The sequence below is a fragment of the Aethalodelphis obliquidens genome, unplaced genomic scaffold (genome assembly GCF_003676395.1).
Source record: "Aethalodelphis obliquidens isolate GAN/ISIS:26980383/991018 unplaced genomic scaffold, ASM367639v1 scaffold71, whole genome shotgun sequence".
In the NCBI taxonomy this organism is placed as follows: Eukaryota; Metazoa; Chordata; class Mammalia; order Artiodactyla; family Delphinidae; genus Aethalodelphis; species Aethalodelphis obliquidens.
Window position 1 is genome coordinate 766,327 of NW_020838015.1, and position 18,668 is coordinate 784,994.

The 18,668-nt window shown below is 37.6% G+C and overlaps 1 protein-coding gene across 15 annotated transcripts in view; it reads right to left on the reverse strand.

The window, feature by feature from the left end:
* The window catches only part of RPGR (retinitis pigmentosa GTPase regulator), a 267,450-nt gene that overhangs the window by 28,733 nt on the left and 220,049 nt on the right, over positions 1 to 18,668 (reverse strand). For 14 of the 15 annotated variants that reach the window (XM_027091332.1, XM_027091331.1, XM_027091334.1 and 11 more), the window contains 5 exons: positions 14,520 to 14,644; positions 11,940 to 12,125; positions 10,820 to 10,991; positions 2,770 to 2,867; positions 2,318 to 2,383 (listed from right to left, as the gene is read on the reverse strand). In XM_027091332.1, the coding sequence (XP_026947133.1) occupies positions 2,318 to 2,383; positions 2,770 to 2,867; positions 10,820 to 10,991; positions 11,940 to 12,125; positions 14,520 to 14,644 (647 nt within the window). Of the gene's footprint in view, positions 1 to 2,222; positions 2,247 to 2,317; positions 2,384 to 2,769; positions 2,868 to 10,819; positions 10,992 to 11,939; positions 12,126 to 14,519; positions 14,645 to 18,668 lie in introns of all 15 variants that reach the window. The other variant, XM_027091322.1, reaches the window with a different exon arrangement.

Genomic DNA, 18,668 nt, shown 5'->3' on the forward strand with positions numbered 1-18,668 from the left:
TTGGGTTCTTTGGGGGGATAATTTATGCCACTCTCTAAGTCTGTGGAACATCTAATTTTGATTTAGTAACATATATCTGTGTTTAACTTTCAAATTTACCACCTGCCTTAACTTTGCCATTATGCACAGTACCATCAATATTTATTCTCTGCCCCTTTTCTTAATCTGAATCAATTCTTAAATATATTTCCAGACTGATTTTGCAAAATATTGCTAAAAAATGTATGGTTTTCTACCTTCCCTATCGTTTTGTCAAATTTTGATTGGTCTTTTGATTCCATGAAATTCTCAAAATTTAAGAAAATAAATGAAAATATGAAATTTTAAAAAATTTGAAATAATGAATAGCTTATTTCTAGAAGAAAAAAATCTAAAATGAAAACTATAAATGAGAAAGTTCCTTGGTGGCCTAGTGGTTAGGATTTGGAGCTTTCACTGCAGAGGCCCAGGTTCGATCCCACATGCCGCGGCCAAAATACAAAAAACCCCCAAAAAAACAACAACAAACATAACTACAAATGAAATGTTTTTATCAATACACTAGATAATAATTAATATTTTTCTTTTCTAAACAAAATCCTTTGAGTTCTCAAATTTTTGACCCTCTTCCTTTTATCTACTATATTCTTTAATTATAATAATTTGCATACATAAAAAACACTATGAGAAAAAAATACTTAAGGTAAAATATAAGATTTTATAAAAACTTTATAAACTTTTATAAAAAACATATAATGAAACATTGAGATTTTGATGATACATTAAGAATATGAAATTAATTTCCTGCTGGACAAAATAAGGCAAAAATCAAATTGCTGACCTAAATTCTACAAGCTAATGTATTGAAATAGTCAATGAATTTGGGTCTCTAGACAGTAAAACATCACTAAATCAAGTTTTATAAATTGTGACGAGTGCTAGGCCTAGGAAGAGGTCATTTTTCGCTAAGTAAATTATTAAAACAGCACAAGTTAAAAATTAATATATAAAATATAAATTTTATAATATATAAAAAATACTATAATAAATCTTTTTTTATTCACTAAAAATACCTAGGCTTGGTAGGGCCTCCACTTAAAAGGACTATGTGAAGTATAAAATACATGTCAGTTTAAAAGAAAGTGCTTTCCTTTTCTGTTTGTTCTAGGTGTCTTCTTTAAAAAGTCATGATTCTTTCAAGAGCCCTAAGAGAGACAGAGGCCCAGCTGCCAGAAATAACTTCTAAATGTATGTGCCTAGCACAATAAAGCAGCACAGAAGAGGCAGAGCCCAGAGTCTAAGAGGAAGGAAAGACATACAAAAGATGTCTGCTTGGAAGTATAGTCAAGTCAATAGATCAGTCAGTCACTGAGCTTCCATAACTGTGTTAGGAGAAAAGCTCTTCCATATTCAAAAAGAATGCTGTTATTCACCATGGCTCTCAGTAAAATATAGATAGGACTAATGAGGATTGGCACTAAATTTTAATAATTTAGCAAGATTCTCTTGGATTTCAGTGACTTTGATTTTAAGGATTTTTATTTTAACAATGTGGCAAAGGCACTAGAAATAGAAATTAAATGTTTTCTGCAGCCTTCGTCCTTCAATTTACATTTCTCTAATTTACTTTTCTAATCTTCAACCCTTCATCCTTTCACATCACTGGTCCTTAAAGCCAGGAAAAGCAAATGACTTCAGGACAGGCCTTTATCTCTCCAGGGTTGTGAAAACCAGAATATTCCTTACTCTTGCTATTCATTTGTTATTCATTAAAGGTCTCTCTTTATCACCCACACATAGTTTCTGACTAATTTCCAAATGTTTAATCTTGTTTTTATGCTACCAATTCCTTGATAAATTAATGCCTATTCCAAACATTGTAAAAGCAATTACCAAATATTTCAACTAAACCCACAAAATTTTAGAACTAGAAAAGATGTTAATATCATCCTGTAAGGTCAGCAAGGTAACTCACCCAAAGTCATACTCAACCAAAGTGTGAGAGGCACTCATAGACAGTAGCCTCTTCCAATACTTAAGAACTGTAATAAAAATCTTTTGCCTTGACGGTAACAAAGTATGGCTATCGTCACTTGTTAGTGACTCCAAAGAGCAAATTTCGGCAGGGAAATTCTGCCACTCTTCTTGCATCACAGAGAATACACACCAACAGAATAAGCCCAAATTGAGGCTCTATATATTGTATCCCCGTCTTTTAAATCCTAAAGTAAGTGAATGCTTACCTTTCTTGTGTTCTTTCCAGAAACCTTTCAAGAAAAATATAAATAATTTAAAGTATTCTTACCCATCATAGTGAAAATAACTCTCTATATTATACCTTTTGTTTTTGAACTGGTGATAATTTTAATGATTTTTCATTGGAATTCAGGCTCATCATATGTGTCTGAAATAAATTTTAAAAAATATGTTCTAAAAAGAATAAAGACTAGATATATGATTATATATTTATACATATGATTATATATTTATATATATGATTATATATTGATTTTTAAAAATATATAAATGAAATTAACACAAAACAGTCCATATAGTCATATAATCAACTCTCAATTGCATACTAATAATGTGAGAGTTGAAATGAATTTTACTGTATGTAACCTATACCTCAATAAAGCTGATTTTAAAATAATGAATGAAACCAAAACAAAAACAAAAGCTTTTCTATGTATATAACGGCTTAGGAAGTAGACATACATATACACAGACATACACATACAAATACATGAGGAACTTATATCTATATCACATAAATAGGAAAACCATTACCATATTTAAGACATCAGTAGTTTCTCCAAGGCTTTCTGAATCCTCTGCTGAAAAATTGTCTGTCTCTTTCCCTTTGGTTATTTTACGTTGAAAATAATCTGAATGATTAAAAGAGAAAAGAGAAAACAAGATTTCAACAGAAAAGTGAAAGACAACTAGACAATAAACAGAAATTATTCTGTAATATAAAAGTACAGTTATAATTTTACTAAAGGTCCTTAAACCTCATATTAAGGGAACTGAACAGAATTCATTCACAGTGATAACAGGTTTTAAAATCTTTTTGAAAATTTAAAAACTATGACACTGATGAGATAACAATTGCTTCATTCATGTGAACAGGCAAACATTATTCCTTTGGGGTAAATACTACCCAAGTATCAAGCACTGTGATGGCCAGACCCCAAAAAGGTCTCCAACAACCCACAACCTCTGCTATGCATACCTCTGTGGAGTTCCCTTCCACATTTTACCAGGTTGGTCTGCATGGCCAATAAAAAAAGCAGATATAATTGTGATGCTATTGTGGCTTATGTCTCAGTTCTCTCTCCCTCTCTCTCGCGCGCGCGCGTGCACACACACACACTTTCTTGGAAGCCATGTTGTGAGCATCCCCAGGGAGAAGCCCATGTGCTAAGGGAGTGAAGCCTCCTGCCGATGGCCACGTGAGTGAGCTTGAAAGAGGATCCTCCAGACTCAGTCAAGCCTTCAGATGACTGCAGCCCCATCTGACAATGTGACTACAACTACATGAAATACCCTGAGCCAGAACCACTCAGCTAGACTGTTCCTGGATTCTCGACCCTGAGAAACTGTGTGAGATAGTAAATGTTTGTTGTTTTAACCTAAGTTTTAGGATCATTTCTTATGTAGCAACAGAAAACTAGCACAAGGACCTGGAAACTTTTATAGAAAACTGCAAGGTTATTACATCATAAAGCAGATAATTAAAAGTTACAAGCTTTATTTGACCTTACATTTTTCTCAATTACCATACCCCCATGTAGCACACATATACTTATTTGAGAGGAGCTCCTTAATGAAGTCTTCACTAAAAATGCCAGTCCACAGTGATCTCTCCCTTGTAAATTCATTCAATTCAAATGAACAAATAGTCTGTCTTTATTCCATGTGAGGTATTATGTAGGAGATATCAACTTAAGTAACTACTAAATTTTAATGAACTTATAGTCTAGAAGAGAATACAAAACATATTACATAGGGGAATGAGAAAGCACATCCAAATGTTGGGAATCAGGAAATGTTTCACTAAGGAGTTACAGGGAATGATGGATAAGTAGAATTCTGAGAGGCAGAGATGGAGGTGGATGGGGAAGAAAATAAGCCTAGTGCTAAAAGAAGCTGTGGAATGGCTTGTGTTGAAGGCTTACCGTGTACTTGGAACATATGCTTTTATACATGTCAGGTTAATGTCATGACAATAAGAGAGCTAAGTGTTATATCCCCATTTCACAAATGAATAAATTAAGGTTCAGTGACTCTTTTGGTGTCAAGTGTCAATCTCAAGTCTGCCTTGACTTCACAGCCTTTCCACTCAGTCTGACTGCGAAGAGCTCAGTTTGATTAAAATCAGGGGTCAGCAACCTTTTTCTGTCAAAGGCCACATGTTAAACGTTATAGGCTTTGAGGCCATACAGTCTCTGTCCTGATTATGCAAACTCTGCCACTGAAATGTGAAAGTAGCCACAAACAATACATAAATTAATGGGCGTGACTGGCTTCTAATAAACTTTATAAAAACCGGTGGCTGACAACCTGGAAAAAATGGACAAATTCTTAGAAAAGCACAACCTTCCAAGACTGAACCAGGAAGAAATAGAAAATATAAACAGACCAATGACAAGCACTGAAATTGAAACTGTGATTAAAAATCTTCCAACAAACAAAAGCCCAGGACCAGATGGCTTCACAGATGAATTCTATCAAACATTTAGAGAAGAGCTAACACCTATCCTTCTCAAACTCTTCCAAAATATAGCAGAGGGAGGAACACTCCCAAACTCATTCTACGAGGCCACCATCACTCTGATACCAAAACCAGACAAAGATGTCACAAAAAAAGAAAACCTCAGGCCAATATCACTGATAAAACATAGATTAAAAAATGCTCAACAAAATACTAGCACACAGAATCCAACAGCACATTAAAAGGATCAAACACCACGATCAAGTGGGGTTTACCCCAGGATTGCAAGGATTCTTGCAATCAATCAGTGTGATACACCATATTAACAAATTGAAGGAGAAAAACCATATGATCATCTCAGTAGATGCAGGAAAAGCTTTTGACAAAATTCAACACCCATTTATGATAAAAACTCTCCAGAAAGTAGGCATAGAGGGAACTTACCTCAACATAATAAAGGGCATATATGACAAACCCACAGCCAACCTCATTCTCAATGGTGAAAAACTGAAAGCATTTCCTCTAAGATCATGAACAAGACAAGGTGGTCCACTCTCACCACTATTACACAACATAGTTGTGTAAACTTTAGCCACAGCAATCAGAGAAGAAAAAGAAATAAAAGGAATTCAAATCAGAAAAGATGAAGTAAAGCTGTCACTGTCTGCAGATGACATGACACTATACATAGGAAATCCCAAAGATGCTACCAGAAAACTACTAGAGCTAATCAAAGAATTTCATAAAGTAGCAGGACACAAAATTAATGCATAGAAATCTCTTGCATTCCTATACACTAATGATGAACAATCTGAAAGAGAAATTAAGGAAACACTCCCATTTACCACTGCAACAAAAAGAATAAAATACCTAGGAATAAACCTACCTAGGGAGACCAAAGACCTATATGCAGAAAATTATAAGACACTGATGAAAGAAATTAAGGATGATACCAACAGATGGAGAGATATACCATGTTCTTGGATGGGAAGAATTAACATTGTGAAAATGACTATACTACCCAAAGCAATCTACAGATTCAATGTAATCCCTATCAAACTACCACTGGCATTTTTCACAGAACTAGAACAAAAAATTTCACAATTTGTATGGAAACATAAAAGACCCCAAATAGCCAAAGGAATCTTGAGAAAGAAAAACGTTGCTGGAGGAATCAGGCTCCTGGACTTCAGACTATACTACAAAGCTACAGTAATCAAGACAGTATGGTACTGGCACAAAAACAGAAATATAGATCAATGGAACAGGATAGAAAGCCCAGAGATAAACCCATGCACATATGCTCACCTTATTTTTAATAAAGGAGGCAAGAATATACAATGGAGAAAAGACAGCCTCTTCAGTAAGTGGTGCTGGGAAAACTGGACAGGTACATGTAAAAGAATGAACTTAGAACACTCCCTAACACCATACACAAAAATAAACTCAAAATGAATTAAAGACCTAAATGTAAGACCAGTCACTATAAAACTCTTAGAGGAAAACATAGGCACAACACTCTATGAGATACATCACAGCAAGATCCTTTTTGACCCACCTCCTAGAGAAATGGAAATAAAAACAAAAATAAACAAATGGGACCTAATGAAACCTAAAAGCTTTTGCACAGCAAAGGAAACCATAAACTAGAGCAAAAGACAACCCTCAGAATGGGAGAAAATATTTGCAAATGAAGCAACTGACAAAGGATTAATCTTCAAAATTTACAAGCAGCTCACGCAGCTCGATAACAAAACAAGAAACAACCCAATCCAAAAATGGGCAGAAGACCTAAATAGACATTTCTCCAAAGAAGATATCCAGATTGCCAACTAACACATGAAAGGATGCTCAACATCAGTAATCATTAGAGAAATGCAAATCAAAACTACAATGAGGTATCACCTCACACCGGTTGGAATGGCCATTATCAAATGTTCTACAAACAATAAATGCTGGAGAGGGTGTGGAGAAAAGGGAACCCTCTCGCACTGTTGGTGGGAATGTAAACTGATACAGCCACTATGGAAAACAGTATGGAGGTTCCTTAAAAAACTAAAAATAGGATTACCATACGACCCAGCAATCCCACTACTGGGCATATACCCTGAGAAAACCATAATTCAGAGTCATGTACCACAATGCTCATTGCAGCTGTATTTACAATAGCCAGGACATGGAAGCAACCTAAGTGTCCATCGACAGATGAATGGATAAAGAAGACGTGGCACATATATACAATGGAATGTTACTCAGTCATATAAAGAAACGAAATTGAGTTATTTGTAGTGAGGTGGATGGACCTAGAGGCTGTCATACAGAGTGAAGTAAGTCAGAAAGAGAAAAACAAATATCGTATGCTAATACATATATATGGAATCTAAAAAAAAAAAGTTTCTGAAGAACCTAGGGGCAGGACAGGAATAAAGATGCAGACGTAGAGAATGGACTTGAGGACACGGGGATGGGGAAGGGTAAGCTGGGACGAAGTGAGAGAGTGGCACGGACATATATACACTACCAGATGTAAAATAGATAGCTAGTGGGAAGCAGCTGCATAGCATACGGAGATCGCTCGGTGCTCTGTGACCACCTAGAGGAGTTGGATAGGGAGGGTGGGAGGGAGATGTAAGAGGGAGGGGATATGGGGATATTAGTATACGTAGAGCTGATTCACTTTGTTATATAGCAGAAACTAACAAAACAATGTAAAGCAATTATACTCCAGTAAAGACATTAAAAAACCCCCAGAAAACCGGTTGCTGGCCAGATTTGACCCATGGGCCACAGCCTGCAGACTCGAGACCTAAATTAAGGTTATAAGAAAAAGGCTGCTGAGAGATGAAGCTAGAAAAGCAGGTGGGAGTTACATGGGGAAATTTACATTTATTTAAAAAAAATATTAGGTATCCTCTGAAGACATTGGAGCAGATGGGAACTAAAGTGTACCTGAAGGAGATTAAAATAGAAAAGTACTAAGCAGGAGAGATTGGAGATGGCAGAAAAAGGAGGTTTGGAAAATAGATAGTATACCATTTAAGCTCATGGTCTTGGCCTTATACTTGACTGAGAAAATAGAAGTCGTCAGAGGTGATCTGCTTTATCTTCTCACCAACAAATGTACAAATTTACCTACATTTTCCTGTTAAAATGTAGGATGTGTCTTTCCTCTTAACAAAGACTGCTCTGTATGCCAGCCCCTCCTGTCTTCTCAAGAGCTTTGCACCTTTGGTCATATCCTCTCTCTCGTGTGCTACCAATCTCTCTGGGACTACTGGCTCATGTCCATTAGGCACAGCGGTCCCCAAGGTCCTCAACCTTTCTGGCACCAGGGACCGGTTTTGTGGAAGACAGGTTTTCCACAGGCCGGGGGTGGGGGGATGGTTCAGGCGGTAATGCGAGCGATGGGGAGCAGCAGATGAAGCTTTGCTAGCTTGTTTGCTTGCCCGCCGTCTGCTGCTCACCCCCTGCTGTGCTGTGAGGCCCGGTTCCTAACAGGCTGCAGACCTGAATCAGTCCGTGGCCCAGGGTTTGGGGACCCCTGCATTAGCACACAAACATGCTCTAGTATTTCCCATTGACTCCACATCTCCCTCTCCTGTCAGCCCATTTCTCTGCTCCTCTTCAGGACCAAAATAGGCAAAAGAACTATCTACACACTCTATCTCCTCTTCACGTCCTCATTTCCCCTTCATGCCTCAACTTTTAACACTCTGCCTTCTGTCCTGATCTCTCCCTGGAACTGCTCTTGTCAGGATCACCAAAAATCTCCATGATGCTTAATCCATGGATGCTTCTTTGAACTCCTTTTCCTTGACCTTTGAGCGGTACTTTGAATTCATGACCCTACTCCCTCCTCATGACCCTCCTCCTACCTTACTGGCTGATGAGGCTGGGGAAGGTGGTTTTGTGGGCTCTTCCTCTCCTCCCCTCTAAGTGTTAGACATTCTCAGGGCTAAATCCTGGGCCCTCTCTTCTTGCTACTCTACTCTCTAATAGGTGATTTCACCAACTTCCATGGATTATCAATACCATCTCTATGTTGACGTTTTTCAAATTTCTGTCCTTGTCCACACCTATCTTCTAAATGTTATTCTTTCATTTTCAACTGCCTGCTTGATATTTCTGCTTGGATGTCTCACAGGTATCTCAAGCTCAATTTTTATTTTTTTTTCTCAAAGCAGTCGACCATCCTCCTGCCTACACATCTATGTGTGACCCATTAACGAGCAAGTTCAGTTGTTTCTATGACTAAAATGTATTTCAAATCTGCAAACACCATCATCTCTTGCAAAAGGCTCTTAAGTATTCTTCCTACCTCTAGTCTGGCATCCCTACATCCACACACCGGCAAAAGTGATCATCTTAAAATATAAATGGCACTGGAGCACATCACTCCACTATTTAAAACCCTTTAATGACTTTCTATTACACTTAAGAGAAACACTCAAATCAAATAGGCCTCTCATGGCCTATAAACCCATGGATATTTTTCTGCTGTCTCTTTTTCCAACATCATCTTGTCCTGCCTTTTCCCTCACTCTCTGAGCCCAGTGATCTTCTTTCCTTTTCCTATAAACTGCTTCCAAACCTTTACCTACATTATTTTCTCTGCCTGTAACATACACATCTCTCTTTGTGTGGCTACTTTTTATCCTTTATGTTTTAGCTTAAATGTCACTTCCTCAGTCATGTCTTCCCTGACCTCCTTCACTCCATGAGAAATACTGAAGCCTGCAAATAATTTATAAAAAGTCACATTATATGTTGGATACAACTTTCAAAATATTTTTATTAAGTTGGTTTTAGCAAACAGTCACAAAAAGATATGGGATGGCTTTTCCTTTCGCTCTAGCTACAAAGTTCTATCTTCACATTCAAATCTCTTGAAGTGGGAAACAACTTGTCCCAAACCATAAACTTCTCTTTTCCTTGCACACACTGTTGCTAGAATCTACTTTTCCCATGTACAGGGATGAAGAGCACCAGTGATTCCTATCTCCAAAGGAAACATACAGAATTTGTGGGTGAGATGTAGGAAACCCAGCTCATTATCAAGGTCTTAGATGTAGACAACATTCCATTCCTATGGCCCACAATTCTTGACTGAGTTCCTGATCCTTTGTTACCTCAACCTTTTATCTAGGTTCCTGAGCCCAAAGATATTAAAATTATCTGTGCCACAGTTCTTAATCCCAGATGCCCAGATTTTCTTCTTAATTCCAAACGTACTGCTTACTCTGATTTCCTACCCTAGTTTCTTGTTCTGCCCCTATCATCTGGGTACATGCCCTGTAGTAACATAAACACACTCCTACGATACACAAATGTCTGTAAACAAAACTATTTAGAAGAGGTGTATAATGGCTAAAGAGCTGGAATTACAATTTAAAACATGAAATCTGTATCTAGTAGGCAGTGGGGTTAATAATAACTATGCCTATATTTATGAAGAGGTTTCTGGGGGTGCTAGGCTCAATGCTAAGTATTTTATATGCCTTATCTCATTTAACTGTCATGAACTCTCTAAAGTAGGTATTATTAAAGTTATTTCAAAGATATGGAAACTGAGGTGTAGAGAAATTAAGTAACCTTCCCAAAGCCAGTCACATAGTTAATAAATGTGAAAGCTGGCATCGGATCCCAGATCAATTTGACTCTACATCCCAGGCTCTTAACCACGATGCTATATTGCCTAAGGGCAGAACTTCACATAGGTCTACAAGACCTGCATTCAAATCCTGTTCACTTATAAAACTGAGTGACCTGAGTCACTCAATCTCTTCAAGCCTTGCTTTTCTCATATACAAAAATGAAGAATATAACTCCCACCTAGTTGATGGAGTTGCTTCTGGGTTTAAAGAAGATAATGTAAGAGAAGGTGATATATATGTTATACACTGCTTTATAAAAATATGCTGCTGTCATTACATGGGATTTTTAAGGTCACCAGAGATGCTTTCTACTAGTAAGAGTATTCTTGGATTTGAGTTCACATGAGAGATGTCAGTCTCTAACTAGGAAGAAAGCAATTAAGTTAGAGAAAATAGCTTGAGATGAACATGAAAACAATGGAATAAATGGTACATTTCTTCTGAGAGCAGGCAGAGCATCAACTGTTACCTGGTTCCATTGGCAGCATAGGGCCCTCTTTATCAGGCATCCTCTTCTCTAGCAGATTAGTTGTAGACATACAGAAAGGAACTGAACGAGGTGGAAAACAAACAGGTGGTATGAGAGTCCCTGCAATTGGAGGTAGTGTTCCTGTCGTTTGAATACAGTCTGGGGATTTCTCCTTTAAAACAAACAGGTTAAATAAACTGTTAGATAATGTTATATACTTAATATTGATATAAACCACCCTGAGGTTGCTAAAAATATTGAAGAGAGAGACTTCAAAGTTGGCCAACGTCCTACAACATTCACTTTTTAATAATCCCCAAGGGCTCAAAAATGTTTTGTTTTGTTTGCCTCTGTATCTAAGTTGCTCTAAATTGTCAATTTGGAAGTCTGTTTTTCACAAGATGGGGAAAAGTGTGTTTGCTCTGCCTTCCCGGAAAAAAAAAGTTACTCAGGAGACACAAACCAACAACAATTACAAAATACTTATGGGATATTTCTCAATTTTTCCATATATACTTTTTCATAAGAAAAATGAAACTTAACTTTTTTTTTTACCACTAAAGGAATACATTTTGGAACTTAAAGCAATTTTTTAAAAAAAGGAATGTCTCTAAAAATCATTTGGCATTTTATTTTTTTTAAATGTAAGTGTCATTGAATAATTTTAAAGCACAGAATGAGAATCTCTAAATTTAATTGAGAAAGAACATTCCCTCTCTCAAATAAAGCCCTTATTTCTTTGTTTTCTACCTTTCATTAGTTATAATATATATATAACCTTTCATTGCTCATGAGGTATTAGCTTTACAAGATAAAAGCAAAGTAGAAGTCAATCCACAGATGGTTGAGAAAACAACTTAGCATTCTATCTGAGGTGATAAGATAGCGGTAAGTACCACTGTCTACAAGCAAAGGTTATCCACGATCATTTCAATTTTCTAGTTTGTATATTTACCAGTTTAATTCTGAGTTTGCTTTAAAAGTTTGTAAGCCCTCAATTCTAATCATTTTATTTAGTAAATTTACCTAAGAAGACCCTTCTTTGGTTTAAAAAGAAAAAAAATCTGTTTTCTTTACAGTGCTAGACAACATTATTATATAGAATAGGCCACAACTGTACCCTCTCTCTTCGCCGCACACGTGCTGATAAAGATCTCTGCAGTACGTTTCCTGAAGTCAGATCACTGATGGGCAGAGATGTAGCTGAAGGTAAGCAACAATCATTTATTTCATCTAACTCAACGTCTTCTGCCCCATCAAGTCGTGGAGTGGCAAAAACTAGCATGTGACATCCACCGCAAGCAACCTGCAGCATAAATTCACAGATAAATTAATTGACACTGGCTTCAAACACAAATGGGTTTGTTTTGTTTTTTAATTTATTTTTATTTTTGGCTGCGTTGGGTCTTCGTTGCTGTGTGCCGGCTTCTCTCTAGTTGTGGCGAGCGGGGGCTACTCTTTGTTGCGGTGCACAGGCTTCTCGTTGCGGTGGCTTCTCTTGTTGCAGAGCACCGGCTCTAGGCACGCAGGCTTCAGTAGTTGTGTCACGTGGGCTCTAGAGCACAGGCTCAGTCATGGTGCATGGGCTTAGTTGCTCCGTGGCATGTGGGATCTTCCCGGACCAGGGCTCAAACCCATGTCCTCTGCATTAGCAGGCTGATTCTCAACCACAGCGCCACCAGGGAAGCCCCACAAATGGGTCTTTAACAGTTTTCAGCTACAAAACATTAACTTAGCGGTAGACTTCCTAGACTGACTGACTGAAATCTCTCTCTCTCTCTACAAACACACACACACACACACACGAATTACAATATATTCTTTTTTTAAAAAATTTATTTATTTATTTTTGGCTGCATTGGGTCTTCATTGCTGCACACGGGCTTTCTCTAGTTGCGGTGAGTGGGGGCTAGTCTTCATTGCAGTGCGTGGTCTTCCCATTGTGGTGGCTTCTCTTGTTGTGGAGCACGGGCTCTAGGTGCACAGGCTTCAGTAGTTGTGGCACGCAGGCTCAGTAGTTGTGGCTCATGGGCTCTAGAGCACAGTCTCAGTAGTTGTGGCGTATGGGCTTAGCTGCTCCACAGCATGTGGGATCTTCCTGGACCAGGGCTCGAACCTGTGTCCCCTGCATTGGCAGGCAGATTCTTAACCACTGCACCACCAGGGAAGCCCTTACAATATATATTCTTTAAACACTATTATTGAAAACTAGAACAAGTTTAACATACCATTTTACTTTCAACTGAATATACAGTATAGAGAAAAAAACCTATTTGGCACATTATATTTCTCTTTACAAGTTAGAAAATGCTATTTTAATCTTGGAGCAACACTAACAACTCGAAAAAATTACTCAGACAAGTTCTACTTGGAAAGAAGGGACCCAAGAATAAATCAGTCTCTTGGGATAATTATGTCTTTATACATGAAGATTTTTTAAGTTTAATGCTTAAAAGTCCTGAGAGCAAAACGCAAGCATGCACAATGATAGAACAATGAAAAAGGAAATCAACATTCAAACGATTTTGAGAAATAACTGATTTTCAATAAAATGCTTTAAAAAACATTGTGTTTGCAATACACAGACTTCTGGTGTCTTCATAGTGTTCTACATGACATAGAAGAGCATACTCTGAACCTTTCCCTTCGTATGTTCAAAGTTAAAATTGATATGTTTTCTGTATAGCACCTTTTAAAAACCATCTTCCCGGGCTTCCCTGGTGGCGCAGTGGTTGAGAGTCTGCCTGCCGATGCAGGCGACACGGGTTCATGCCCCGGTCTGGGAAGGTCCCACATGCCGCGGAGCGCCTGGGCCTGTGAGCCATGGCCGCCGAGCCTGTGTGTCCGGAGCCTGTACTCCGCAACGGGAGAGGCCACAACAGTGAGAGGCCCGCGTACCGCAAAAAAACAAAAAACAAAACAAAACAAAACAAAACAGAAACCATCTTCCCCATAAGATTATAAGCTTAGTCAATGAAAATCTGGTCACTGTGTTCATCACTGCATGCTCTGTATTCCTCATCCTCAGTCCAGTATCTTGTACCAAGCAGGCATTCATTAAACAGGTGTCAAATCAAGGAATGGAAGTGTTCCATAGTACGAGGCTCTGAGCCTTTGCAGAACAAATTCCAAGTAATATTATCATCACTGAGTAAACAAAATTTTCAAGTCTATAGTTCTTAATTGGCAAAAGTGTTAGAAACAACAGAGATACAGTGCCTGATGGAGATGTCACTGAAACAACACCTTATCCAAATAACACTTAACCAATTAAATATAATTTCAAAACGCTTCATTTATTATCAGATATTTTTCTTGTGCAGGATTTGAGAGTCCTAGTGGTATCTAATCCAGCAAATATTTACAGATGACCACTGTGAGTGAGGCACTCTGCTGGGAGCTACAGGAAACACAAAGCTTCCAGGCATGGCACAGTCTTGGCTCTCAAGAGACATATGAAAATGAAGTAGAAGAGTCAAGATTAGGGCAGAAAGGAAGATGTTAGAGGAGGAACATTAGAAAAGGGACAGATTTTCAGAGTGCCGTGATGTCTGACATTTGGCCTTTAGGACACAAGTATATTTACTAGATATAGCTATGATATTTCATATAAACAGAAAAGTACTTATTTTCTATGAAATACTGAAAGACTCAAATATAGGAATATGAACATGTAAACAGGGAAATGTGATGTCCTTACCAACTGTACTATAAACTTCAAAAAATTAGAACACAAAGTAGGAACGAACTGATTGGCAAAACTCTCCAGTCCAAGTCCTAATTTTCCATGTCGACTGTCTCCAAAAGTATACATAAGGCCTAAATCTAAAATGAAAAAAAGAGAGAATTATAAAAGTGTTACTTTCATGGATCTATTTGTAAATAGACAAATACATTAACTTACATTGCAATTTTCCCCTCATATTCTCCATTAAATTTACTCTGCTCCACTGATGTTTCCACACTCTCTATGGTTTCTGTTGTCCACACATAACATGAGGCAATAGATACCCCGAGAATAAATCACTAAGCTCTTGGTGGCTTGTGAAGTTGAGACCCAGGTGTGTGAGGTGCTGTGTGGAGCAGCAGCAACCCAGCATAAGATCTTGTGATACACACCATCATCTCAAGAAGGAGATTTTTGTATTCTGACCTCCTACATCCCAATACAATCTATTTTCTTTTTTCCTCAGGTCACTGATTAGGTCAGGGTTTTTCAACCTCGGCACTACAGACATTTGAGGCCAGATAATTCTTGGTTGTATGGGTCTGTCCTGTGCATCGTGGGATGTTTAGCAGCATCCTTGGCTTCTACCTACTAAATGCCCATAGAATACCCTGCCTCTGCAGTTGTGACAATCAAAAACATCTCCAGACATTGCCATGTGTCCCCTGTGGAGACAAAATCACCACTAGTTTCGATCAATCCAACTGTCTCTTTTACTTCTGCTTCAGGGTTGTGGAAAGCTGCTCAAGGAAATGCCATAAACCAACCAAGCTGCTGGTCCCTATATCAATACTGGGGTCCCCTATATAGCTGGGCCAAGATGATGATGAGTAATTTTGTCCCTTCTCTCCAGTTAATCGTTTTGCCCACTGCCATAGCAGGTATTCTGTACATTCACTCCTCAAGCCTTTCTTTCATACTCTCCATCTCAAGTGAGGCAAGTGCCATGGAAGCAGAAGGAAAGGAAAGGGTGCCAGTATAGGTGCAGAGGAGGGGCTCTCCCTCCAGTCTGGAGATTAGGAAAGGCTTTTAAACTGAAGCTGAAAGGATTAGGGTTTAGTTACAAGAAGAAGGGAGCAAAAAATCTTCCAGGCAGAGGCCAGCAGTACATACAAAGGCTGTGAATCAAGAGAAAACACAGCCCAGTCAAGAAGCCAAAAGGCAACCAATGTGTCTGGAGCACAAAGGTGAGAGTGGTATGAGATGAGCCTGAAGAGGGAAGAAGTAATCACACGAAAGAGGATCTTATTAGCTCATATTAAGCATTTTGGAACTCTATATTAAGAACAGTAATAAGCTAAATGAATGGTTTTAAGCTGGGAAATGACAAGATCATATATGGGGACTTGTACTTTAGGATGGCAAAGTAATTGTATAGTAAGAAAAGCCACGAGAACTGCCTGAAAAAATAATTAGAAATAATAACAAAATTCACTAAAGTGGAAAGTTCAAAAATTATTAAAAACAAATAGATTCCCTATAAATAAGCAATAACCAGCGTTTAGATTCTAAATTTAGATTGTTATAATTCTTACTATTAGGTATTTATTTCCTTTCTTTATATATACTCCTTATCATCTTTTTGCTTTCCTCCTCCTTTTTTTGACCCTGATATTCTTATTCAAAATGTTAAGGTTTTTTTTTTAAACCTGATTATCTTTAGCCAGAAAAAATAAACTCTGATCAAGCTGCCTGATCACACTTCCAACCTCAGAGAGCTTTTTAAAACATGAGCCACTGGCTATAATGGGGAACTGGCAAGAACTTACAGAAAACTCACTACATATCTCTCATTAGTCCTGGACAAAGAAAAAATTCATAACACCTGTCCCTGGGGAGGATTCATGAGCAAAAAAGTCAAATAATGTTCAATTATTTGTGCTATAACTTCTTTCATCAGGAGGAAAGGTATTATGAAAGTTTAACCAAATAACCTAATTGTATGTTAAATGATCCATAAAAAATGTGTATTTACGATCAGTGACAATTTAGAGTTGATGGAAAATGGCAGTAAAGACAGAGAAACTGAGCTTAAGACTTGCAGTAAGGCATACATATCAACAACTCTTCTGGGATTGTGAATGAACAGTAATTCTTTACATTCTATATAGTTCAATTTCATGCAACATTAATAAGGACACTGATACTTGAAAATGGGCAGATAGTTCTCTCTGCAAAGTTCTTTGGGGAAGAAGGGACAGTACTTGGTAATACCTTGTATTTGCTGAGCGCTAGTTCCCCTAAGCATATACCATTAGATGAGGTTCATCGTAGCAGAAACTTGCAAAAGAAGGGGAAAATGCAGAAATACCAGTATCCCGATTATTTCAAAATACTATATGATTTATGACTTTTTAATGCTTTACTTTTTAGATAGAAATGATGAGCTACAAATAGAGAAATTACAGAGCCTTTTATTCCAAAGTAATTAAAATTATGGAGAATATATATTTTTTTGTAATTCAAATGAAATATATTTCACTTAATTTTTATTCTTCTCAAATTACATATTTCCATTTAATGTGTCAATAGTTTTAATTTATTGATGTATTTGTGAAGCTTTACGCTCATTTCTTTTTTAACATCTTTATTGGAGTATAATTGCTTTACAATGGTGTGTTAGTTTCTGCTTTATAAGAAAGTGAATCAGTTATACATATACATATGTTCCCATATCTCTTCCCTCTTGTGTCTCCCTCCCTCCCACCCTCCCTATCCCACCCCTCTAAGGGGTCACAAACCACCGAGCTGATCTCCCTGTGCTATGTGGCTGCTTCCCACTAGCTACCTATTTTACGTTTGGTAGTGTATATATGTCCATGCCACTCTCTTACTTTGTCACAGCTTACCCTTCCCTCTCCCCATATCCTCAAGTCCATTCTCTAGTAGGTCTGTGTCTTTATTCCCATCTTACCCCTAGGTTCTTCATGACCTTTTTTTTTTCCTTAGATTCCATATATATGTGTTAGCATACGGTATTTGTTTTTCTCTTTCTGACTTCACTCTGTATGACAGACTCTAGGTCCATCCACCTCACTACAAATAACTCAATTTCGTTTCTTTTTATGGCTGAGTAATATTCCACTGTATATATGTGCCACATCTTTGTCTGTTGATGGACACTTAGGTTGCTTCTATGTCCTGGCTATTGTAAACACAGCTGCAATGAACATTTTGGTACATGACTCTTTTTGAATTACGGTTTTCTCAGGGTATATGCCCAGTAGTGGGATTGCTGGGTCGTATGGTAATTCTATTAGATTTTTAAGGAACCTTCATACTGTTCTCCATAGTGGCTGCATCAATTTACATTCCTACCAACAGTGCAAGAGGGTTTCCTTTTCTCCACACCCTCTCCAGCATTTATTGTTTCTAGATTTTTTGATGATGGCCATTCTGACCGGCGTGAGACAGTATCTCATTGTAGTTTTGATTTGCATTTCTCTAATGATTAATGATGTTGAGCATTCTTTCATGTATTTGTTGGCAATCTGGATATCTTCTTTGGAGAAATGTCTATTTAGGTCGCCTGCCCATTTTTGGATTGGGTTGTTTGTTTTTTAGTTATTGAGCTGCATGAGCTGCTTGTAAATTTTGGAGATTAATCCTTTGTCAGTTGCTTCATTTGCAAATATTTTCTCCCATTCTGAGGGTTGTCTTTTGCTCTAGTTTATGGTTTCCTTTGCTGTGCAAAAGCTTTTAAGTTTCATTAGGTCCCATTTGTTTATTTTTGTTTTTATTTCCATTTCTCTAGGAGGTGGGTCAAAAAGGATCTTGCTGTGATTAATGTCATAGAGTGTTCTGCCTCTAAGAGTTTGATAGTGTCTGGCCTTACATTTAGGTCTTTAATCCATTTTGAGTTTATTTTTGTGTGTGGTGTTAGGGAGTGTTCTAATTTCATACTTTTACATGTACCTGTCCAGTTTTCCCAGCACCACTTATTGAAGAGGCTGTCTTTTCTCCACTGTATATTCTTGCCTCCTTTATCAAAGATAAGGTGACCATATGTGCGTGGGTTTATCTCTGGGCTTTCTATACTGTCCCATTGATCTATATTTCTATTTTTGTGTCAGTACTATACTGTCTAGATTACTGTAGCTTTGTAGTATAGTCTGAAGTCAG